Consider the following 24,065-nt stretch of genomic DNA (forward strand, 5'->3'; position numbering starts at 1 on the left):
TGTGAAACTTACCCTTAATTTGCAAAAAAATCCTCGAATTTGCTTTTCTTATTCATTATAGAACTGAGATGTTTGATTGTCTGAGCGGTTAAGACACAAAATAGTCCCGTATCCAGTATTCACAACTAACGTAACGGTACCAAATAACGACTGTAACTCCTCGCTCAGCGAGGTAATATAGGAAACTGAGGCAATAAGGTATACGATTTTTGATTAGGTTGTCTATACATTACAGTTTGTTGACCATCACAATAAATCCCTAGAAATTCTTAAATCAAGATTAATTGCACAGAAGCATAAGATTTACAACATTTACATTTATTATTAAATAACAGGTGTCAGTGTTTAAAACATTTGAGTCGCACTTTGATATACATACGTAAATTTCAAATCCATAATACATAATCTAGTAAGTTACGTTACACAACTTTGGAGCCTAGCGTTAAACAGCAAACTGCGGCGTCTCGATCGTTTTTGTTTTGGTCACAATGGAGCCCACTGTGCACGATGGCATAAGAATTCTTTTGTTATTCTTTTGCATTCATCGCTTCCACCGATCGTTGCGCCGGTTGGATTTTTCCTTTCCGCCGCTTCCATGCTACGCATGCGGCACATCTCCAGCCGACCTATTGCCAAATCACCACTTTATAAGATGCCGGTACTGCTCGTTCACCGACACCCGTTTGATCGTTTCGTAGCCTAAGATAATGCTAAATGAGAACGCAGCCGATTGTACCAACCGCGCCGTCAGACCCTTGAAGAACATGTGGAAATGTTCCTCGTGCCACAGCTCGCGGAAAGCCACCTGCATCGAGTCTAGTCGTTGCACTTGTAACCGCGCTCGCACAATGTCCAAGGGGTTGGTGATGACTGTTGTGGTGAAACCTCCTAAACTACCCGCTACGCACTGGACAAACAGGTGTGACACCCACGGGGGACACACCCTCAGCAGTTCGTCCTGGTATAAATGGTAGAAGGCCCACCACATGGCCGAGTTAGGAACGTACGCCATCAGACTGGCCACGTACCCCCGGTAGAACCCCTTGAACCCATCCCGACGCATCACCTCCCGGGCAATGTCCATCGTTATCCTTAACCTATTGCTCCTCTCGAAGTCGATCCCCAAGGGATTACAGCTTCCGCCTTTCACGCCACCCGCCGCTCCCATTCCGAGCACCATCGCGTGCTGCGATATCACGTCGAAGGGCACGATGATGGTTTGGCCCACCAGGGAGGCCGCTCCACCCGCCACCAGAGATTTCGTTCGTTGACTAGCGCCGTACTGGTTGAGAAGGTGCCTCACCCCCTCGTAGGTGCTGATGTAGAACACGCCGGACACGATCTGCACTGAGGAGATCCAGAACCCCCGGTACAGACCGGGGACGCCCTCGTGGCGATAAATTTTGACGCCGGCGTCGATCATCCCCTTGTAGACGTCGTTTTTGTATTGGACCTGGAAGTGGAGAACGATGGAAGAGACATTAGGCAATGGAAGCAAATGAAATCATTAAATGAAATAATTTTCGTATGTTTATCAATAAGTTTTAGAAGACATTCCAGTTCTTATGTTCAATCAAATCAGCTGAAACGAAAAGTAAGTGCGCAATGAATGTCCACTGGATTGTCCAAGAGACACTAAAACGCTTAGCATTTCCCCCCTTCAATGATGTTGAGACTAATGTCAGTATTCCATTAGGGATCTTGTGCAAAACAATATTGTAATTTTGATTGGGCACGAATATCAATTTACATCGAAGATGTTAACCCTTTCTTTCCTATCCCCACATCATTCGCGAAAAAAATCTTTTAAAAGGGTTTGAACAGGTTGATTCAGTAAAAAATCATTACAGTTTAAAACTTTACCAAATACGCGTAACACAGTGTTTTGTCTCAAGAATCTTTCACTAAGCTATTTACTTATTTTAGGATTATTAAATCCATAGTCGTTTTTTTTTGGTGGGGATTGCTCATCAAACCTTCCGGTCCGCCTCATAGTTACGTACTATTTGGTGCTGGGTGTAGTTCTTGTTTTTCCAGCTGTATTGAAAAGCATGAGCCATAGTCTTTGGCATACAATCGGGTCTTTCTTTAGCAGAAAAGAACCGAAATGTCTATCGACGACCGGTGATTGCTAGCAGATATAGTGGAGAGCTTGTCTTGATACGTTCATCGCTTCAAGCTAGTTGAAAAACTGAATACACTGATTGCCTGTCGATCAGAGCCGAACTAGGCATAGATCGTCTACATATATCTGAATCTACATGTCTCCGATGTATTACATCGTTCCAGGTGGGAGTTATCTGATATGTGAATATGGTACCATAACAGAATTTTTCATCTGGATGAAGTGATAAATCATAATATTCCGCAAACTGTATCACACATCTACATAATGTATTGCGTGAAGTTAAGACACAGCAGAGTATTGGGTACATAGGACCAAGTCCCTGCCGGGTAGCGCGAAACTGATGAGCGATAGACAATAGAATCAACAACACTGCCATAAGGGATAGTAAGCATGTGACTATTGTCGAAACAATGATTAGGAGGCAAATCAACATCCCAAGATCAAATTTTTGTTACAACCCAATGTAGGTTAGGTATTATTAAATTAGGCTGTAGAAAATGATAAATATCTGATCACTTAGGAATGTGTTGCGAGGTAATAAATGCTCGTGATTTGTTTTCTTCGAATACACATGTATAAATTGATAAAATTTAACCCAATGTATAATGAAATTAGGTTCGAAGAAAGGATTAATATTTGATCACTTAAACTTTACGCTGCAAGATATTCTTAATCGTTTTTCTTTTCTTCTGATGTACAGAAATAACTGGTATATTTAGCTAAAATAATGAACAATCATACGCATAGAGCCTACGGGTCATGCAGTTAGGATTGAAATTAAAATAATATTGCGCATTTCTTTCACACCACAGGTTTATCGCAGAAGTTTTTACATGTGCGGAGGCGTTGGTAGAGGTGCGCGATTGCGTCGAGTCGGGTCGGTGTTTTCAGCGGACTCATTTTTCGCAAATCGAAGAATGAGTGCTCTGAGGGCATCAACATGATTCGATGAGGTCCCACACTTTTATTTGCGCTTTTGCACTTGTAAATGTCTTACTAAATAGGAATACTTTGTGTTAGGGAAAGTGCAGGAGAATAAAATATAATTCATTGGAATTTTCTGATAGAGGCAGAGTTCACATGTTACTTAGGTATTTAAAAGCAAATGAGAACCACATTAAATAATAGATAAACACTAATGGTCATATTTTTATATTTTCATTTCATCGCGGTCCTCATTGCTCGAGCGGAGACGACAAAACTCGAGGTGGATAGAATCGACGCAACTACGACACGGAAAAGAAACAGATGAGAAACTATCGATACATTTATTCAACTATAAAAACCACGTTTTAACGTAATGACTTTATTTCTTCTCGTTTCAGCAATCCAACAACCAAACCATCTCTACTATCTTTTCATTTCCTCTTCGTTACATTTATAGTCCCTCTGGCACTGAATCGAATGACGCATTCCGCATTTTATTAGCGATGTCTTTGCTGTACGTTGAGCATGGTGTCGGAGGTGATGTGCTGTGTAGAACATCGGATGTTCTACACGGCACGCTACTTCCGGCATTTTGTTTGGCGTGCGGGATAGGCAGTGCTAGTGATGATATGAAGGCCGCTATTCGGTTTAGTGCCAGAGGGACTATATCTATTTAATGTATCTGAAGCTTGTGGGACCGCTTTAATTCCGGCGCCTGCTTGTGGAAGATCCCGGTGTGCTAAACGGTATAGGACATGTTAACGGGGGAGGCTTGGTAGGTCCTCACCCAGCCCGTGTCTAGATGGGCGGATAATTGTCTGCCAGGGTGTGGATTGAGCAATTACAATTACAATTACAATTAAATCCATAGTCGTTTTCGAGTCAGGTTTTTGAGATATTAAAATGAAGAACTTGTCGATTTCTATGAACTTGCATGCAAGTTTGCCAGCTTGTAGGGCAATTGGTTTGCTAAAGTTGTCACAAAATTTAAACTTCATGTGTTGAAGAATACTTACCAACATAGTTCACTATACTTTTGATGCTTAAAAGGTTTTTTTTTTGTGATCAACAAAAAAATTGTATTTTGCCATATAAAAGACACAGAGAAGAAACACAGAATTATGTATGGAGACTGCACTGACCTTCTACGCCTACTTGTCCCATGTTCTATGTGAATCTTATGGACCACGAGACAAATATGCTTAGAACGGCAGTCAGGTCCTTGAGACACGCTAAGAAGTTATTTTTGTTACAATCTTTGCTAAATCATCTATGAGATGTCAAAGTAACTATGTGTAAATTTAAATGAAAAAATCATGAAATGATTAGCCAAATTTTACCTAAAATGTTTTATTTTATACGCAAATTAATATAAAGCCTTACTAATTAACCTTATGTTCTTATCTTTCCAGGTATGGCAAAAAACTTATACTAGACTTCTATTAAATGAATTGAACCAGGTATGACATAAATCAAAATATGGTAACAAATTCTCCTTTATTTTGCGAGTTTAAGATTATATAAGATGAGATTCTGTTATGTTTTATCGTGAAGTGTTTCAAAAGATTTCTCCAGGTTTGCAAAAAAAAAATCCAGGAACTTCTGCTCTGATTTCTACTCAAATTTGTCGCTTCCATCTTTACTCCACCTGAATTTTGAACTTCTGAACGAAGGTTCTTGGAAGAATTACTGGTAACATTTCCGAGGGCATATCTTCAGAAATTATTTTTTTATTTTTATTGTTTTATTATAAATTTCTTATTTTAACTAAAAATTTCAAGATTATCTTTTACTCATCTCGTTTATTTGGTAGGCATGCGCTACATAGGACATAACAGAGCCAAAATAATTTCATGTTTTACATTTGTCTGATGTAATTATGCTCAGTCGGTGCAACCTTTGGCTGAAGATGGATTTAAATTTATACAAAAGGAAAAAAAAGATGTTAGATACTTGAACTACTAAGTGAAGCTTTTCCAGACATACTTCAAAAAAATATTTAAGAAATGCTGCTAATATTCGTATAGTCTGATATGAAGAGTATCTGGAATCTTTCAGGATGTCTCAGGAGAAGTTTTTCAAGACATCTCAGAAGAACGTGCTAATTCCTGAAAAAAATCAATTTATTATTAAAAAATGCATTTCTGCAAGAAGTCGTGGAATGATCGTTCCTAATATTTATGCTAAAAAATCTGAAGGTTCCAGAGATTCCTACACAACGTCTCCATACGCTCTTTAGGAATTCCTTTACAGATTCCTTGAGGAAGAGCTTCGATATATTACATCTTACAGTGATTTCTCCTGCAATTCTCCCAGGGACTCGTCCAAAAATTCTTCCGGTTATCGGTTTGGATCTCTTGTATGGGTTGAGGATGCTGAATCGATAGATCACTCCTCCAGGTATTATCAAAGGAATTCTTGAAGAATAAATCCATTTTTTTTTTCTAACAATGCTTTTCAAACGATTCCTTCACAATTTGCGACAAGGATATTTTCAGGAATTCCTGGAGAAATTTAATTTCCTGTTAAATCCGATTTGCATTAATTATTCAAGGTATGAGGCTCAAGTTTAAAGCCTCATAATTAAAAAATGAATACTTATTCAAGTTATTTCCAGAGAGCAAGGGTTCTTTCAGAAAATCCCCGGAAAACCTCAGGAATTCCTCTAAAGGTTATTTCGAGCAATTCTACAAAAAAAAACGTTTAATCTAGTTTTCAAGTTCTTCTTCTTTCTGGCGTTACGTCCCAACTGGGACAAAGCCTGCTCTCAGAAGAGTGTTCTTATGAGCACTTCCACAGTTATTAACTGAGAGCTTTCTTTGCCGATTGACCATTTTTGCATGTGTATATCGTGTGGCAGGTACGAAGATACTCTATGCCCTGGGAATCGAGAAAATTTCCTTTACGAAAAGTCCCTCGACCTGCGGGATTCGAACCCACGACCCTCAGCATGGCCCCAGTTTTCAAGTGGTTTATTTATTAAATTCTTCAGAAGATCTTCCAGGGGCTACTACATATGTTTCTCAAGAATGTCTCAATAAATTCGTTCAGTATTTCCTCATAAAATTTCTCAAGGAATTTCTTACAGAGATTTCATCCAGTGTATACTACTGCAGCTCACTCCTCCAACAATCTCTTGAGTTAATTTTACATAAATTCTCCTCATAGTTCAATTGGATATTCCATTAGGAAATGCTAGATATAGTTATATTGCCAGTATCTTGAAAGAAAATGTTGTGTCTAAATTCCTAGGAATACGCTGAAGAAATTATAGAGATTTTCCAGTAGGAAATCCTAGGAAAATCTATTGAAGATTTCTGGATACATTTCTGGAGAACTGTGAACCGAATTCATTAAAAATCAGAAAGTAGTACCTGAGACTTGGTCACTATTTTAACGCAGATCTCTAAAGGATATATTTGCAATTGGTCTGAGGTCTCTATTTTAACCAAAGCGGTTTCTAAAATCAATGTTTTCCTTGTTCTGTTTGCAGTGAATCAAACTTATATTGACGGATAAAGGTGAGGTTAAAATTTCCAAAATCTATGTTGAAAACTCAAAATTGGCGTTTGCCAGAAAACTTTCATTGTGATGCAAATGTAGGAAAAACGTTTTTTTATTGGAACCTTGACAAATGTTACACCATTTAGGCGACAGCAAGTCAGAATAAGCTTATTCAATTCCCAAATTTTCGAGAACATAACCCAACTTTTATTCGCCAATAGCTTCCAGTTGAGTTTTCAGAGAGTCTTAAGCGACTATTCCACGACTATTCGAAGAATCGAAGAAAACTTCAGGAATTCTACTAGTGATTTCTCCAGATATTTTTTCTCTCAAGAATCTCTTCAAAAAATTCCTCAACCAATAATCCCAGAAATTAATCACGTTTTTATGAGATGCTTAGAGAATTTTTTTCCAGAAATCCTTAAGTACTTCATTGCTACTAGATCCAGTAATTTGCCTAGAAATTACTATCAAACTTTTACCGGGGGCTATTCCAAGATTTCCTCCAGATATTCGTCTACTATTTTTGTAACGATATGTTTGTTTGTTACTTTACTGCCCATACTCGCATAACAGTCCAATCTTCTATAGGATTTCCTATACGAATGGGACTGTTATGCGAGATTTTTAGTTTAGGAGATCTTACAAACATTTCTAACGGACTTCTTCCAAGAAAATTTTCCAAGATTTATTGTAGAGTTTTTGAAGAATTTCGTTTACATTTTTTCCAGTAAATCCAACTTTTTTTTTCTAATTATTCTTCCAAAAAATGTTATCTTAGCAATTCATCTGAGAAAACCTCCTTCCACAAAAATTTAAGAACTATTTCGGATATTGTTGCAGGATCTCATTAAGGGTACACAAATTTCATCAGAAGTTACTCTACAACTTCATTTAAAAAAGCTTCTGGATTGTTAACATATCACAATATGTCTAGTAGAATTTATAAAAAAAAACTTTTGACATTTTTCTTGGAAATTGTTTGAAAAATTTCCCAAAATAGGAATTTTAGTAGTAAATTTCGTTCAAATCGGTCCACAAATAACTGAGATCTGAGCCACCAAAGTTGACGATTTTGTATGAAAAATCGAAAAAGTTGCAAATGTTTTGTCCAATACTGTACATTTTGCAAGTAGGTAGCCTAAAGGTACAAAAAAACGAAGGAAAAAATATATACAGTAATACGAGCAGTCATACTTGTGGCAATGTCACAAAGAATAAAAACAGTCTAAGAAGTATTTTTAGAGAAATGCTGCAGATTCTTTGAGGAGTCAAATCCTTATTCCTGTCTCCTCTTTTTGGTATCTGTTTGGTCTATTTTTCAGACAAAAGGCCTTTGAAGCTCCTATTTCTAAAACACGTAAACGCTACAAGCCCTGTCTTCTTGAATGAACTTGGACGAGTGTTTGTAGAACTATTGAAAGAACTTCTGGAGGTATACTTGTGTCATTCTTTTAGTAATCTCTGAGTAAAATCGGGACTTAATTACCAAATGAGTTTTTTAAATATCTTTTTCTATGAATTTTTGAATAAAGTGTCTACAAAATTCTGGGAGAAATTTCTCTCATATTTTTCTTCCGAAATACGTAGTTATAGGTAACAATATTTGAAAAGTAGTCTACTAAATTGTTCATACATTTTATGCGATTTGAAATATGAGTAAATTTCAGCTATGTCACTACTGTTTGCCGTACCCATGTATTTCAGCCGTAGGCTAGGACGCTAACAAAAAAATAGTCGTACGTTGATTATGAGTGTATTTTTATGAAATTTGTGATATTCCGGAATTAACACCCCAAGTAATAGTAAGGCTGTATATACTTGCATTAGGGGCCCAGATAGCCGTAGCGGTAAACGCGCAGCTATTCAGCAAGACCAAGCTGAGGGTCGTGGGTTCGAATCCCACCGGTCGAGGATCTTTTCGAGTTGGAAATTTTCTCGACTTCCCAGGGCATAGAGTATCTTCGTACCTGCCACACGATATACGCAAGCAAAAAGGTCATTGGCATAGTATGCTCTCAGTTAATAACTGTGGAAGTGCTCATAAGAACACTAAGCTGAGAAGCAGGCTCTGTCCCAATAGGAACGTAACGCCAGAAAGAAGAAGAAGATACTTGCATTAATATCACTTTGTATGCTACTATAGTATATGGCATATAAAGTCATGCCGCATTATATGTCTCATTAAAGCAGTATTAAAGTGGAAAAGGGCACTATTACAGTTTAAATATGGCTACATTTCCTAGCTGTATGATGGCAATTGCTAAAGTATAGTTACTGTCTGTACCGTATAAAAGCTTTAGCTAACGTGTATTCAATGCATGAAGGAAACCATTATTTTGAGATTAAAAATAGAAACACAAAAATATTTAATCGTTGGGTGTCTGCGTTGCGTTTGTCTGTCTTTGTTTTTAGTATGATATTCATATGTGTATTTTTCTTAATTCCTTTGCCGGGATTCGAATCTAAATTAATTGAGAAATGTTTTCGATGACTCGCCGCGCCTATCCTCCGGACCATGAATGATGCATGTCTTGGCCGGGAAAATTGTGCAACTTGAAGCAGCGCCATTTCGTTGCCAGTGGTAAATATTATCGATTTCACTTCAAGTTGGATTGTCACAAGTGTATAAGCTCCTTCAAAGTGTGATAGCAGCTCAGGATTACGTCGAATCATGATGATGTATTCCTTGTGGTTCAAGGAACAAGTGCACCAAATACGTTGAGATGATCCTTTGCAAGCGTGCACTGTATCATACTTTTTCTGCACTCTTCAAATGTTGTAATAGTCCAATTTGGGGTGAAGTGCGCAATAAGTTGGTGGACACGACTGTTGCACTTACAAGTTTACCGCGGCTGTCGATTTTTGCTGTTGAGATTTTGTTTTGTTTTCATTGTGTGGAGCTAAACCAGTTGCTCATTTGCCCGCTTTATGTATCGTTTTAGCATCTCGCCACATTGAGTCATCGATAGGCGTGTGGTGTACGCACGGGCCTACCAATCGTAAGGTTTTTGGTTCAATTCCAGGTTGTTGCATTTTTTTTTGTTTTCAAATTCTGTTTTTTATAAGACAAACCTACGAATTTCAACCAGATTTCTTGTGCCGAGTTTTCATAAGGGATATTTAAGTATTTCTATAATCTATTTGCCTGAGTGAGGGAAGGGTTAACGATAAATACAGCATTATTGAAGTCTTGCTGTTTTTGTTGCTATGTAGCATTGAGAAAGATGATGCAATGAAGCATTGAGCGGTGACCTATCACCCATTATTTCACATTTCATTGCTACAATAAAGCAATGCTACATTGCATTCATAAAATATAATTAAAGCATTATTGCACGCATATTGTAGAATAAAAGCAATGCTGCATAGCTCTCGTTGAATTAAAGTTAAAATACGGTAATACCTTAATGCTTTTGCGGAGATGAACCAGCCAAGGGCTGAAAATTTTCGTACGGTTCACGGTGGTGGCTAATTGAAGCATCCTTTATGAAGTGCTAATGTGTTCGTGGTCAGAATATGTTTTGCATGCTCTAATCAAAGGTGGTTCATATTGCCCCGCCTACCCCTATTTACATAAAAACGAAAAAATAATGCCAGAGGTATTGTTTTGCGTAGTATAAAAGCTTGCAGGGTGTCCATGGAGCACGGTTTAAATTCAAATCGTATTTCAGTACCAAAAACTTAAATTTTATCGTATTTTGCGGTGCGAAGTGTTGAAACTATCCCTTATCTGGAGTATAGTGAAGTTAAAACGTTAATTTTGAAATGAAATTGACATTTTTTCAATGTAAATTTGAAGCTCTTACTTTGTCCTATTATTGCGGTAAAAACATATATTTTATTACACATTTAGTATGCATTCAATGTCACACAATATTCGAGCATTTAAATTATGATCTCACCGCGTTAATGACACCGCACGGTATTGTTAGTTTGTGTGACATTGGACATATGTGAAACAAGCAAATTGATTACTTTATGTCACGACCCGAAAACAAATCAATGAATCGAATGATTTTTTTGCCAGTTAAGTCTTCATTTCCGTCATAATTTGAAATGTTAATGTAAATAGACTAGTGTTTTTCATTTGAGACCACCAGTCGCTAAATATGAAGTGAATTTGTTAACTCAAATATACCCTACAATTTTAATATCTTGTAAATAGATTTTCCACTAACATTCACCAATCCGATGCAATTTTAAAAGCTTGCATCACTGGGATCTTCTTGTTTCTTAGTATTTTAACGCGTTTTACCTATTTTCATTTCGTTTTCATGATTTTTCAAACATGAAACAGAGCAAAGATAAATATAAATCTTTTGTTTGAATGAATAAATGTATCAATGACACAAAGTAATGTCATAAAACAGTCTTTTAATAATACTTAAAATGTTTCTACTAATTACATTTAGCGCTATTGAAATTTTAATTTGTATAGAGATATACAGATACCGCAAAAAGCTGCACGCTATGTCTAAACCAGCAGATTATGCAAATCGAATGTACCTCGGATTTTTTTCCACTAGAGTTCAGTAATTGGGTTATATTTTCATAATCGGAAGGTTTTAAAATATTCCATTGGTGAAATTTTGATTTTTTCCACATTTTTGCTATTTTTCCATATACAGACTATGAAAATCACGTTTTTCTACACATTTCAGCCCATACAACTGTATGGGAAAAAATTCACCGATAGAACATTTTGTAACCTTCTGATTATGAAATTATAGATCAAATACTGATATCTAGCGGGAAAAATCCGAGGTACATTCGATTTGTATAATCTGCTTGTTTAGGCATAGCGTGAGCTGTTTTCGCTAAAATTAAGCAGACACAATTATTACGATATATTTTGGACAAACTCGAGTTTTAATCAACGGTTTCTAGCTTAACAGCTGCTTACAGCCGTAAAATGCCACTAATGGGTTTACTAAGAGTACACCCACCCTAGATCAATAATACGTTTTTTTTTTCGATTGGATGGATGAAAAAATATTGACGTATGCTCAAATACGAGCAGTCCCGTGATGTTATTGGTTAAACATTATGATATTCTTCTTCTTCTTGGTAAACTGTCCCAACATTTCCGCAGTTATTTAACTGAGAGCTTTCTTTGCCAAAGTTGCCATTTTCGCATTCGTATATCGAGTGGCAGGTACGATGATAATCTATGACCGGGGACAAACAATGTTCCATTACGAAAGGATTTTTGACCGACCGGGAATCGAACTCAGACGGCTTCAGCATGGCTTTGCTTTGTAAGCGCGAATCACAGACAAACAGACGTAACGCTCGAATTATTTTCATCGTACAGCAGAATAGCGCTCAATGCTAATACTTGGTAGTTGGCCGACGGGCCACTCGTGGCGATCGCATCACTTTTGTTCGAGTTTGATGTTTACGCACTAACGGTTGTCCAAACACAGTGGTTTTAGCATTGGGCGTTAATGTTCGCGAGACTATGTTTTGAATTGATAATTGTTCTAGCAGTTACATTTGTTTGTCTGTGCGCAAACGTTACAACTAGGCAGTAGCGTTTCGTCCTAAGGTGCACTTGGTGCACTACACAGCCAAAGATTTCAAATCAATAAATTAAAAATGTATACCTAATTAAAAATTTACCAACAATTTATAATTCAACAATGTCTTAACGTTCAACGCTCCGTCATCGTAATCATCGTCATCATCGAAACTTCAAAAGCAGTTTTTCTGCTCAAAACTTGAAATTGTGGTCACTGTGTTTTGGTTGGATACTACAATACAGTGAACGCATTTTCCTTTAAAGTGTCTTAATTTTGAACTAAAAATTTGCTACTGAAAATTTTGAAATCAATGACGGATCCTGTCCCCTTAAGGAATTTCTTCAATAATATCAACACTATTTTTCAATAAATTTAATTGAAATTTTCAGATACAGTTTTTGGTAGTTTCTGAACGTTAATTTTTAGTCACATTGTTTTTCATGAACCTTTATTTTAAAGTCTAAAAATGCTAAACTTCTTGCAGAACTTTAATCAACAGTTTAAAGTATACTATAGTCATTTAAGTTTTAGCGTGACCTTGATACTTTTAAGGATTAAGAAGATGTTTTCCTTCCTTATTGAAAAAAACATTCTTTTTGAATTTTCTAGTGAGAATTATTAAGGCAAACTTTGACTTTGACCACGGGTGCACAAATGAAGGTTCGCCAAGGGCGTCTTGATCAGCGTGTCCATTCGAAATCAATTTTACGGTTCCTGGATTTTTCACGGATACCCGAAAAATTAAAAATCATATTACAACAGCATCCGGCGACTTGATATTTTCTTTTTTATTTCTGATACAAAATTCTAAATTTTTGGTGAATTATTTTTCATTAAATTTATAGAACATTTGTAGCTCAAAGCACTTGAATTTCCAACACGTTTTGAACAGTTTACATTTATTTTTTATATTTGATTAAATATCTCAAAGATCGTCCAGCTCTTAGAATTTATGGAAAGTTCAGAGAGGTTTTAAAATTATATTAACGTTGTATGTGCATTAGAATGATGCAAATTTTGAAATGTTTGCTCCCCTATGCTTAAACGATTTTAATTATGGTAAATAGCATCCTCCCAAAGTTTGAAGTGATTCGGAAGAAATTTGACTGTGCACACGCCATTTGAAGTTTATATGGAGATTACTATGGAAAACGCCAATCTTCTGTGTTCAGCCCTCTAACACGTCATCATAATATTTTAGGTAAAAGTGAACACACTCATCTTATGTGAAAACTTCCCAGCTACAACATTGCCAAAGACCACTTTTTGATTGGACCTCACGATAAATTGTTATTCTCCATCATAAAGTTGGTTTGCATGTAGCATGCTTCACCAACTGTTCGGCAGGCAACAGCGATGCTCATGGCGGGAAGCATAGATCAAAGTAATCCAGGCTACTATGTTCTACAGCAAAAAAGCAGTGTTGCTCTGAAAGTAATCGAATGATCATCTCAGCACGATTTGGACTTTGTTATCAATAATAACAAATAATCCTTACGTCCCACTAAAATGTGTTCTTCGACAAAGTTGTAGCTGGGAAGTTTTCACATAGGATGAGTATGTTCACTTTTACCTAAAATATTATGATGACGTGTTAGAGGACTGAACACAAAAGATTGGCGTTTTCCATAGTAATCTCCAAATGAACTTCAAATAGCGTGTGCACAACCAAATTTCTTCAGAATCACTTCAAATTTTAGGAGGATCATTTTCATCATAATTGACATCGTTTAAGCATAGGGGAGCAAAAACTTCAAAATTTGCATCAGTCTAATGTGCATATGTACATTGTAACTCCTGAATTCCTGCAAACGGAATCCCTAATGAATTTGTCCAAGAATTCAGTAGATCTCCTAAGAAATTTACCATTTATCCACTTGCCCCACGGTAGTAAGTTACTGGTTTGAATATGACCGGCCATCTACAGACAAATGTTTAAAATTATCACAACTTGTTTTACATTGATTGAGCATTATGGTCATTATCAACCAAACATGCACGATGCAGCATGTCGTATATAACGTAATGTATAAAGCTGATTGAGAGATAAGCTTTGTATACTGAAATTATGTTTCAACGTATACAGCAATGAACTTGTAGGAATCTGTAACAATATTTATTACTTTTGCAAAACAATGCGTAAATCGTTCTAAAAGCATATTTTTTTTTCAAATTGCTTTGATAAGGTTTACAATTTTCAACATTGATAGAAGAGCATCAGTTCATTGAAGATAAGAATAAATACATTCCCAAAAAGAACGACCTTCATCATTGCAAAACAACATCTCACGCAGCACACAGCTGACGCTGTATCCAAGGGGGCAAACAAATGAAACTCGTACCTCTATGAGTTAGTTGAACTTGCAAATGCAATTGAAGCTTTCCCCTGGCGACAGGCCCCCCTATTTGCATTCTTGTCTAGTTTAGCTAAGTCTAGCTATGCCTATAGCATATGAGGTCATACCTGTAGTTGTGTTTTGATCACGGTCAGCGGAAACAACGCGCAGCGCACCGAAAAAGAACTCAGCATCGACAGCGGGAAGAACTTCTTCTTGTCCATCATGTCCCACTCGATGGTCTTGATAAAGGCCTCGCCGCTCTCCATCTTCCTAAGAAGTAGTGTGTCTCCGTGTCCCTAAAAGAGATTTCCAATTCCAATGTAGTTTCGAATTTCCGACTGACGTCACGCCTCCTGTTTCCGGTGGTTCATTGTTTCCCCCGAGAGGATTATGTCCAAAGGGTTTCAACAGACGGTCGTCGGACCTTTGCACGAGGTGAACTTTGTGACCAATTTTTTTTTTGCGTCACCGACGATGGTCTTTTGTGTTCGCCTCAGATAACAGCTTATCTATTCGTTTCGTCAGCTTTGCATCAGCTTGAACTTCTTTCTTCTGAGCACTACAGCTATGCGTGACCCTGAGACTGGCCGTAAAGTCATTCAACGCACTATTCTTCGAAGGGAAACGTTGGCTCTGTCTCCGGACTTCCAAATGGCTCCGCGAACGGCCAATCCGAACCGCGATGTTTATGTAACTGGATGATGATACCGCAGCACCAGACAAACACAGAACCGATTCTCTTGAAGTGCTCAGCTGAGAGATGAAGCCGTCTCACCCTCACGGAAGCTACTGACAAGAGGACTGACTTGTGGCTCACCTTGAAACCCCTTAGATCGCCTCACCCCCTTGTAGACGTCATCAGGGGGAGGAAGGGTAGTGTGGGAAATTTTCCAAAAAATAGAAATCTATCCACCTTTACTCTGCTACTACACATTTGCCATTATACTGAGAATCCATCAGTTCGTGTCCAGATCAAGACTAGGGCCGTCCCCCGATGGGGTGTTTTCCTTTATACACCAAGTGCTGACTCAAGCAAAAAACGTTTTCCGCAACAAGAAAACTGTCCCAGTTTTGCACTTTTTTATTCTACAAACTCCAAACACTACGTCTTTATGCGAACAGAAACTGGTCACGACCGATGAGAAGCGAAGTAGAAAATTTTAGAGCTTGTGGATGGTGAATGATGATGAAATTCCTGCTGCTTCGGCGCCACACTAACCATCGATTCCACCACTTCCACTCGTATTTGTTCTTTGGTTGGGTCGGTCGGTCGGGTGACTGATGATCTATCTATCCTCCACCCAGCACACGATACATCGCACCAGTGAGTGGGAGGTGGATTCTGCATTCACTTCACTGCTGGCTGTCAAAAAGAGTATGACTTGGTGTGCGTGTGCCTCGGGTGTTTTGTGTATGCGAAAACTGTTGTTTACCTTTCTGTTTCATGTGTGTTCGTGATAGCTGATAGCGACACACGGTGGGTTGATATCAATTTTTTAAAATAAATAAATATATTTACCAGGAAATAAATAAATTATTTACCAGGATCCGCTTGGCTTGACCGATAAGCGATAAGGACGGAACAGTCAAAAATATTATTGCTGATTAGTTATTCCATCTCAAGTTGAACCGTCACAAAAGTGTGCAGGCTCCTTCGAAGTGTGGTAGCATCTCAGTGTTACGTTGAATCTTGATGTTGTCTTCGGTGCACTTATTCTTTATTGTTCAAGGAATAAGTGCACCAAACACGTCGAGACGATCAGATGAAAACGTGCACTTTTATCACACTTCTTCTGCACCCTAACTTCTTTGGTAGTCCAATTATGGGTGAAGTGCGCTATATTGCAGTGTAGCGGTAGTAGGTCATTTGACATAAAGCCGTTTGGCATAATAGTCGTTTAACATTTTCATTTATTTAGTTATCATCTAAACAGATAACACTGAATCAACAATTTCACGCCACAATACTCGGTTCGTGGCCGCATCTCTCCATACTTGGTTCTACCCCACGCTCGCCAAATCGATACGCACTTGATCCGCCCACCTAGCTCGCTGCGCTCCAAGCCTTCTTGTAAGCGGATCCGACTCGAACACCATCTTTGCATGGCTGCTGTCCAGCATTCTTGCAACATGCCCTGCCCATCGTATCCTTCCAGCTTTGGCCACCTTCTGGATACTGGGTTCGCCGTAGAGTTGAGCGAGCTCGTCGTTCATCCTTCGCCACCACACACCGTTTTCCTGTACTCCGCCAAAGATCGTTCTAAGCACCCGATGTTCGAAGACTCCAAGTGCTTGCAAGTCCTCCTTGAGCAGCGCCCACATTTCATGCCCGTAGAGGACGTGGAGGAGCGTTTTTTGTACCATTTTGCGGGTGTGAATCTTTTTTCACCGCAGCTTCTTGTGGAGGCCATAGTAGGCCCGACTTCCACTAATGATGCGCCTCTGTATTTCACGGCTAACGTTATTGTCAGCCGTCAGCAAGGATCCAAGGTAGACGAACTCGTCGACCACCTCGAAGGTATCCCCGTCTATCGTAACACTGCTACCTAGGCGGGCCCTGTCACGCTCGGCCCCATCAGTAGCATGTACTCTGTCTTGGTCGCATTCACCACCAGTCCAACTTTTGCTGCCTCGCATTTCAGGCGGGTGTACAGGTCTGCCACCTTGTCAAATGTTCGGTCGACAATGTCCATATCATCCGCGAAGCAAACAAATTGACTGGATCTCGAAAAAATCGTACCCCGGTTGTTCAGCCCGGCTCTCCGCATAACACCTTCTAGCGCAATATTGAACAACAGGCACGAAAGTCCATCACCTTGTCGTAGTCCCCGGCAGGATCCAAACGAACTGGAATGTTCGCCTGAAACCTTCACACAATTTTGCACACCCTCCATCGTCGCTCTTATGAGTCTCGTGAGCTTCTCGGGAAAGCTTTTCTCGTCCATGATTTTCCATAGCTCTAAGCGGTCGATTCTATCGTATCATGGGTAGAGATGAATAACAAAATAATGGTAAAAAGGAATTAAATTTTCATCAATAGCAAAACATACAATCATAACCAATTTTTTATCATTGATATGTTATTCTTGAAAGTCATGTAATAACTAATCAATAACAAAATATACTATCATGAAAAAATGTGTTATTTGTGCCAAAAATACTAAAAAACATTAAATGTCTAAAGAATAACAAATATCGCCATTACAGTGAAATATATCATTATTTTGATATTTGAAAACTTCATTAAAATAATTCATGAGAACAAACCAATATTAAATTTTACCATAATAGCTCATTTTACTATTCGTATAATATTCATTGAAGATTCAAAAAGCAAAAGTTTTTTAGCAGGAAAACAAAAAGTTTATTTTTCAATCATGCTAAATTAAGATGTTAAAGTCAAAGAACTAAAATTACCATTATTTTGATCTACTTGGGAATAGCTTATTTAGTTATTATTTTGTTATCAATATCAATATCTTACAGTTGCCTACATTTTGGCTATTATTTTGTTATTACTATGGCAAAACATGTTATTATTTAGTTTTTATACCATACAAACTCAGTTATAATTTTTGATATTTTATCTCTTATTTCGAACAAACAAAGAACAAATTTTGCTATTCAAACATTCTATTTCAAATGTAAGTTTTGTTATTCCTTTGCCATTTTCCTCTACCCGGGATGCCGTCTTGAAATCGATGGAAAGGTGATGCGTTGGGACCTGGTATTCACGACATTTTTGGAGGATTTGCCGTACAGTAAAGATCTGGTTCGTTGTCGACCGTCAACGAAGCCGGCTTGATAACTTCCCACGAACTCATTTACTACAGGTGACATACGACAGAAGCTGTTCTGTTTCCCAGATTGTGCCTATCAGCCTCCGGGTCCATCTTTATGAGTTCAGCTCCGATACCATCCTTACCAGCAGCTTTATTGTTCTTGAGTTGGTGAATGGCATCCTTAACTTCCCTCAAAGTGAGGGCTGGTTGGTTTCCATCCTCCGCAGTACTGACGAAGGCATTTCCTCCGTTGTCCTGTCCTTCATTACATGTGCTTTCAGCGCCATTCAGGTGCTCGTCGAAGTGCTGCTTCCATCTTTCGATCACCTCACGCTCGTCCGTCAAAATGCTCCCTTCCTTATCCCGGCGCATCTCGGCACGCGGCACGAAGCCGTTGCGGGATGCGTTGAGCTTCTGATAGAACTTACGTGTTTCTTGAGACCGGCACAGCTGTTCCATCTCCTCGCACTCCGTCTCCTCCAGGCGGCGTTTTTTCTCCCGAAAGAGGCGGGTCTGCTGTTGCCGATTCTGTCTATAACGCTCCACGTTCTGACAGCCCGCGCTGCATTCTTCTCCTCCAGAATCTGCCTACATTCCTGTCGTAATCTTTGGAATCCGGATGGTCTCCGGAATTATGAGACTCCATTTTGTTTTCGGACGAAACTCTTAAGATGATACGCGCACAACTTTACTGCCCGAATTTACGCTAGTGAAGTTGTGCGCGTATCATCTTAAGAGTTTCGTCCGAAAACAAAATGGAGTCTCATAATTCCGGAGACCATCCGGATTCCGAAGATTACGACAATTCCTCGTCGACCCAATCGTTCCGTAGATTTCGTCCCACGTACCCGACGTTGCTCTCAGCTGCATTGTTTATGGTTGCCTTCACTGTTCTCCAGCAGTTCTCAAAAGGGGCTTCATCCAGCTCACCCTCTTCCGGTAATGCAGCCTCGAGGTGCTGCGCATACGCATTGGCGACATCCGGTTGCTTAAGCCGCTCTAGGTCATACCGGAGGGCGGCCGTCGCACAGTACTTCGAATGTATGGGACCTCGGGACAAATATCATAACTTCCGGTATGGGCGTTTTAGCTCAATGGTGTTTATAGGAATGTTGTCAGGAATACTCCACTGCACTGTGACGTCACGCATCAATTTTGACAGGTACTGGTTCTGTTGTTTACAGTTTGGACTTAGTACTTTTTTCGAATCATTCTTAATTTCGTGAAAGTTTGCTGCGAGGAGAGGTCAAATCCACTGCAGATACCCACGGGTCGTATTATTCTATCTTCCTACCGTGGAAAATCGTCAGCATGCTGGTGATAGAAATGCGAAGATGAAAAAATGATGGAAAAAACGACTAAGTCCGAAACGTAAACAACAGGACCAGCAGCTGTCAAATAAGTGAGGTTAGGCTCGTCGTATGCAGCGCTCTATTATTAGAGCTATATTTGACATGATTGACCTATGTGATAAACGTAACCACATAAGTGACATAAGTGACATAAGCGCCAATTTACTTGGTTTCATAAAGATGTGTTTCATAAATTGTTGGAGATGGCTCAATTTAATATTAGCATAAATTACTCGCAATTAAATGATCCCATGAGTAGCGTAAACGCCAAATGATCGTTATTTATTTTTCAAATCATCACAGATAAAATAAATCACTTTTTGAAAAATATCGTATATCAAGTTTATTCAGAAGTATTCTTTAGCGAATAAATCAAAGCAGTAATCTTGACATTGCATTTGCTGATATTTCTTCACATATTTTTGTTTTCCATAAATTATAGAATGTGCGTATATTCCATGAAATCCTTGTGACTCTTATAACCAAATAGTTATGTCTATTTCATACAAAATGTAAACTCTTGAAAATGTAAATGTAAGCTCTCTCCAACATGTCAGCGATGTTAAGGTGAAGATGAATCCAAGCCAAAGTTCAAATTTTCAAGAGCACGGATCTGGAGAACCAAACACCCGTTTGAGCTGAAAACCTAATCGATTGATCACCACCAGCAGGTGACTAATCGATTAAGTTTTCAGCTTAAACGGATGTTTGGTTCTCCAGATCCGTGCCTTTAAAAATTTAAACTTCGGCTTCGATTCATCTTCACCTTAATCAAACAATAAAAGCAGTTGATTTAGCAATGAAGTGCGTGGGTGTCAAAGATGCCATTTTCGACGTTATGAATTATGTGAATGCATCTGAATGACAAGAAAGCCAATTTTCACTGCACAAATTCAAAGCAGAGCAAAGCAGGTTATTTCAAACAAATCAAAATCTTTAACCATTTAACGTAACTATTCAGCAATACCATGCTCAGGGCGTTGGGTTCTAATCTCACCTTTTCGAGTTGAAAATTTGAAAAAATGTATGAATGCAAATACAAAAATGATCAATTGGCAACAAAGCTCTCAATTAATTACAGTGGAGAACACTAAGCTGAGAAACAGGTTCTGTTCCAATTTGAACGTACCGATAAAAGGAAGAAGTTCATACGTATTCGTAATGAAAAGTGCTTATAATGCAGAAGTGATCAATTAGCACAAAAGTTGAAAAGCAGGCTCTGTTCCCGTTGGGACGTAACGCCAAAAAAGACGTTCACTGCATCTATAATAAAAAGTGCTTCCTCCGCCCTTGTTCAAACTGCATAGGAAGCTAAGCAGGTGTTTATTGTTTTTCAATAAATCAACATTGCACATGCGTTCAAAAATTCTGGTTATTTATCGCAAGACCATCATCCACAAATCGAAGATTGTAATTGAAAGAGCAGATGGGAGCAGCTGGAATCATTTTCAGTGTTTAAAAGGCATCCTAAATAAGAACTGATGTACACATGAGAGAGGTGTTTTGAGGTGATTTTTTGTTTTAGCTGTTTGAGGCTTTGCTAGTTATTTTGTTCTTAGTAAAAAATACATTATATGGGGGTTTCAAATCTTACAAAATTCCTGTATGAAAAAAAAATCACACCTATTTACAGTGTTATGTATAGAACTTATTCAGTTTGTTGCTTACCATTCCGATAATCACTTAGGAAAATATCATAGACCAAAGTAAAACGCTACAAAAGATAAATTGTAATTCGCAAAAATTTACAGAATCCGCGCCAGTCAATCAAACTGTTTAACAACTTGGGTTGGTCTGGTCTCATAAATAATTGAGTTCACGATGTTTTTCTACTCATTTAACACATATCAATTATATGGAAACAAAGTAGCATATTTAATTTGGCGCAATAAAATAGTTGATTTATTCACTTTAGTCCAAGGGACGCAACACTGTGCGTCGGTACCGTACGTTGTTAACGACGGAGAGTTTTTAACCATCACTAGATAGTGGTCAGAGTCGGTGTTAGCGCCACGATAGGTCCTGACGCCGATAATGTCGGAGAAGTGCCGTCCATCAATCAAAACGTGGTCGATTTGTGATTCTGTCTGCTGTGGTGATCTCCAGGTGTATTGGTATGGAAGGCTGTGCTGGAAGTTGGTGCTACAAATGGCCATATTCTTGGAGGCGGCGAAATCAATTAGTCGTAAGCCGTTTTTGTTTGTCAGCTGGTGGGCGCTGAATTTTCCAATAGTCGGTCTGAACTCCTCATGGCCAACCTGAGCGTTCAAATCTCCTATGATGATTTTGACGTCATGGCTTGGGCAGCTGTCGTACTCGCATTCGAGCTGCGCGTAAAAAGCGTCTTTATCATCATCAGTGCTTCCGGAGTGAGGGCTGTGCACGTTTATTATGCTGAAGTTGAAGAACCGGCCTTTGAGCCTCAACTTGCACATTCTCTCATTGATCGGCCACCACCCGATCACGCGCCACTGCATATCATCCATCACTATAAAAGCTATTCCCAGCTTGTGTGTGTTGCCGCAGCTCTGGTAGATGGTATGGTTACCTCTAAACGTTCGCACCATTGATCCCTTCCAACACACTTCCTGCAACGCTACGATGCCGAATCCGCGATCCTTCAGCACGTCGGCGAGTATGCGTATGCTCCCGATGAAGTTGAGAGATTCACAGTTCCACGTAACGAGCTTCCAATCGCTAGTCCCTTTACGTCGCTGTGGTCTTCGCCGATTGTCCCGGTTCGTATTCTCTCGTTAATTATTCGTTGCTTGATTTTTTTACGGCTGGCTTGCAGGGCCTGATACCAACCCCCTAAATATTTGGAGGACCATAGTGCACAGTTTAGCTTAGAGTCCTTCTCTGACACTCGGACGATGATCACCCGCCCCTGACATGGGGAACAGACGTTGTTGTGAGCCGCTCCTAACATGGAGTATAGACGCTCCAGGTTTGCTGAAGCAAATGCTAAAGCAAACGCCCCCTTCCCCGTCAGCATACGACCAAAGTTCCCACCGGGGTTGGTTACCAGATCTTCCCTAAGGTAACTCGTACCCCAGCCAGTACCACGAGGAGGTAGGGATAGGAGCTGGGCAAAAGGCTAAGGACCACACAAGGGATACCAATGGTACTCCATGCCCAGCCATTTACCAACCATTTACAAACCATGAACACAGCGCACTATTCAAATATTAGTCGCGGCACATGGAGATTGAGAAAAAATAAATGTAAAAAAATGTTTGTCTTTTTTTCTGTCAGATTGATAATACTGAATGGAAAATAGCAGACGTTAACAATCACCGGAAAAGTAATTGACTAAAACAAAAATGAATTAAGGGAAATCGATAAATGCAGCACAGACAAACAGACGTAACACTTAGAACAAATCGTGATCAAAACCATGGTCGAGAGAACTACGCCCAGTGCTAAAATCGGTGTGTTTGGACGATGGGCCAACAGATGGCGGTAGTGTGTAAACGTCAAACGCGAACAAAAACGATGCGAGCGCTGCAGGTGGTAGATTGACCACCTACATATATTTCAATCGACCGTTAAAAAGGTGGTCGATGGACAATGATGAGAGTTTGGCGTCTCTGTTTGTCTGTGAATACAGTATTGCGCCCTTATTAAACTGAACGCAAAATATTGTTCAAAGTTTTGCCCCACTATGGTCCGAAAATGGTTTCCAAACATTTACGAAAACACTTACACATCTCAAACCATCGTTACGATAGGCCTAGCTGCGCTCTTATAATAAATATTTAATCAAATTTAATATTTATTTCATACAATGCAATGAAAGTTTGACCAAAAATTACAATTTTAACGTCGGCAAACAACAAATAGTTTTATTTTTTCTAAATCGATTTCTATTATTTTTGGCGTCTTGCTTGAATAGCATTCGAATCACTATGGATATTTATGTATATTTGTTTTGAATTTAGCTAGAAATCTTAAACAGAAACTTTTGCCCCACTCGAGCTTCTGCCCGCCACCCAATTCTACCATATTTTTAGGTATCAGTTTTCGCCTAAGCATTACCTTAGTAACATTAGTTGCTGAACAATAGTTTATTTAATTGAAATAAGCCTTAGAGTGATTTGTTCAGCCCCTATTCAGCAAAATTGTTTGTTGGGATGCGAAAAAAACGAAACCGATAACCTTGAACAGTAGTTGAATTATATTCTTTGCACATGGTTTTCGACGTTTGCACATTTCCCATATATGTTCCTGATAAATCTTGAACGGTGCACTGTAAGAGCCTCTGAAGCTTTTCCTCGAAGAATCTGTGAAGAAGTCATATGAGTATCTGGAGCAATTCTTGAGAGCTCACTTGAATTTACACCAGCATTTTTCAACGTTTTTTTGCAGATTTTTTTTTTCTGGATTACCTCAAGGTATTTCTCCATGAAACTCTTTTAGAATTTTCTCAAACTTTAATGCAGTTTTTTACTTGTGTGGCTTTAGAAAGATTGTCAAATGAAATTCCGGCAGGGTTTATTAGAGATAAG

General features: G+C 38.8%; 2 protein-coding genes across 3 annotated transcripts in view; one reads left to right on the top strand and one right to left on the bottom strand.

Annotated features, from left to right (window-relative positions):
* The window catches only part of LOC5564163 (signal peptide peptidase-like 3), a 221,800-nt gene that overhangs the window by 186,917 nt on the left and 10,818 nt on the right, over positions 1 to 24,065 (top strand). The gene's annotated exons all lie outside the window — the stretch shown is intronic.
* On the bottom strand, positions 298 to 15,703 carry LOC5564172 (solute carrier family 25 member 44). Its single transcript, XM_011494922.2, has 2 exons — positions 14,549 to 15,703; positions 298 to 1,453 (listed from the first exon to the last, which is right to left on the bottom strand). The coding sequence occupies exons 1-2, from the start codon at positions 14,687 to 14,689 to the stop codon at positions 638 to 640; spliced, it is 957 nt and encodes a 318-aa protein (XP_011493224.1). The 5' UTR covers positions 14,690 to 15,703; the 3' UTR covers positions 298 to 637.

This window comes from Aedes aegypti, chromosome 3 (assembly GCF_002204515.2).
Source record: "Aedes aegypti strain LVP_AGWG chromosome 3, AaegL5.0 Primary Assembly, whole genome shotgun sequence".
NCBI classification, from domain to species: Eukaryota; Metazoa; Arthropoda; class Insecta; order Diptera; family Culicidae; genus Aedes; species Aedes aegypti.

Coding starts and splice junctions, on each gene's coding strand:
- LOC5564172 (XM_011494922.2), bottom strand. CDS start 14,689: ATGGAGAGCGGCGAGGCCTTTATCAAGACCATCGAGTGGGACATGATG. Junction 1,454..14,548: donor TGATCAAAACACAACTACAG/GTATGACCTCAT, acceptor CTCCACTTCCAG/GTCCAATACAAAAACGACGT.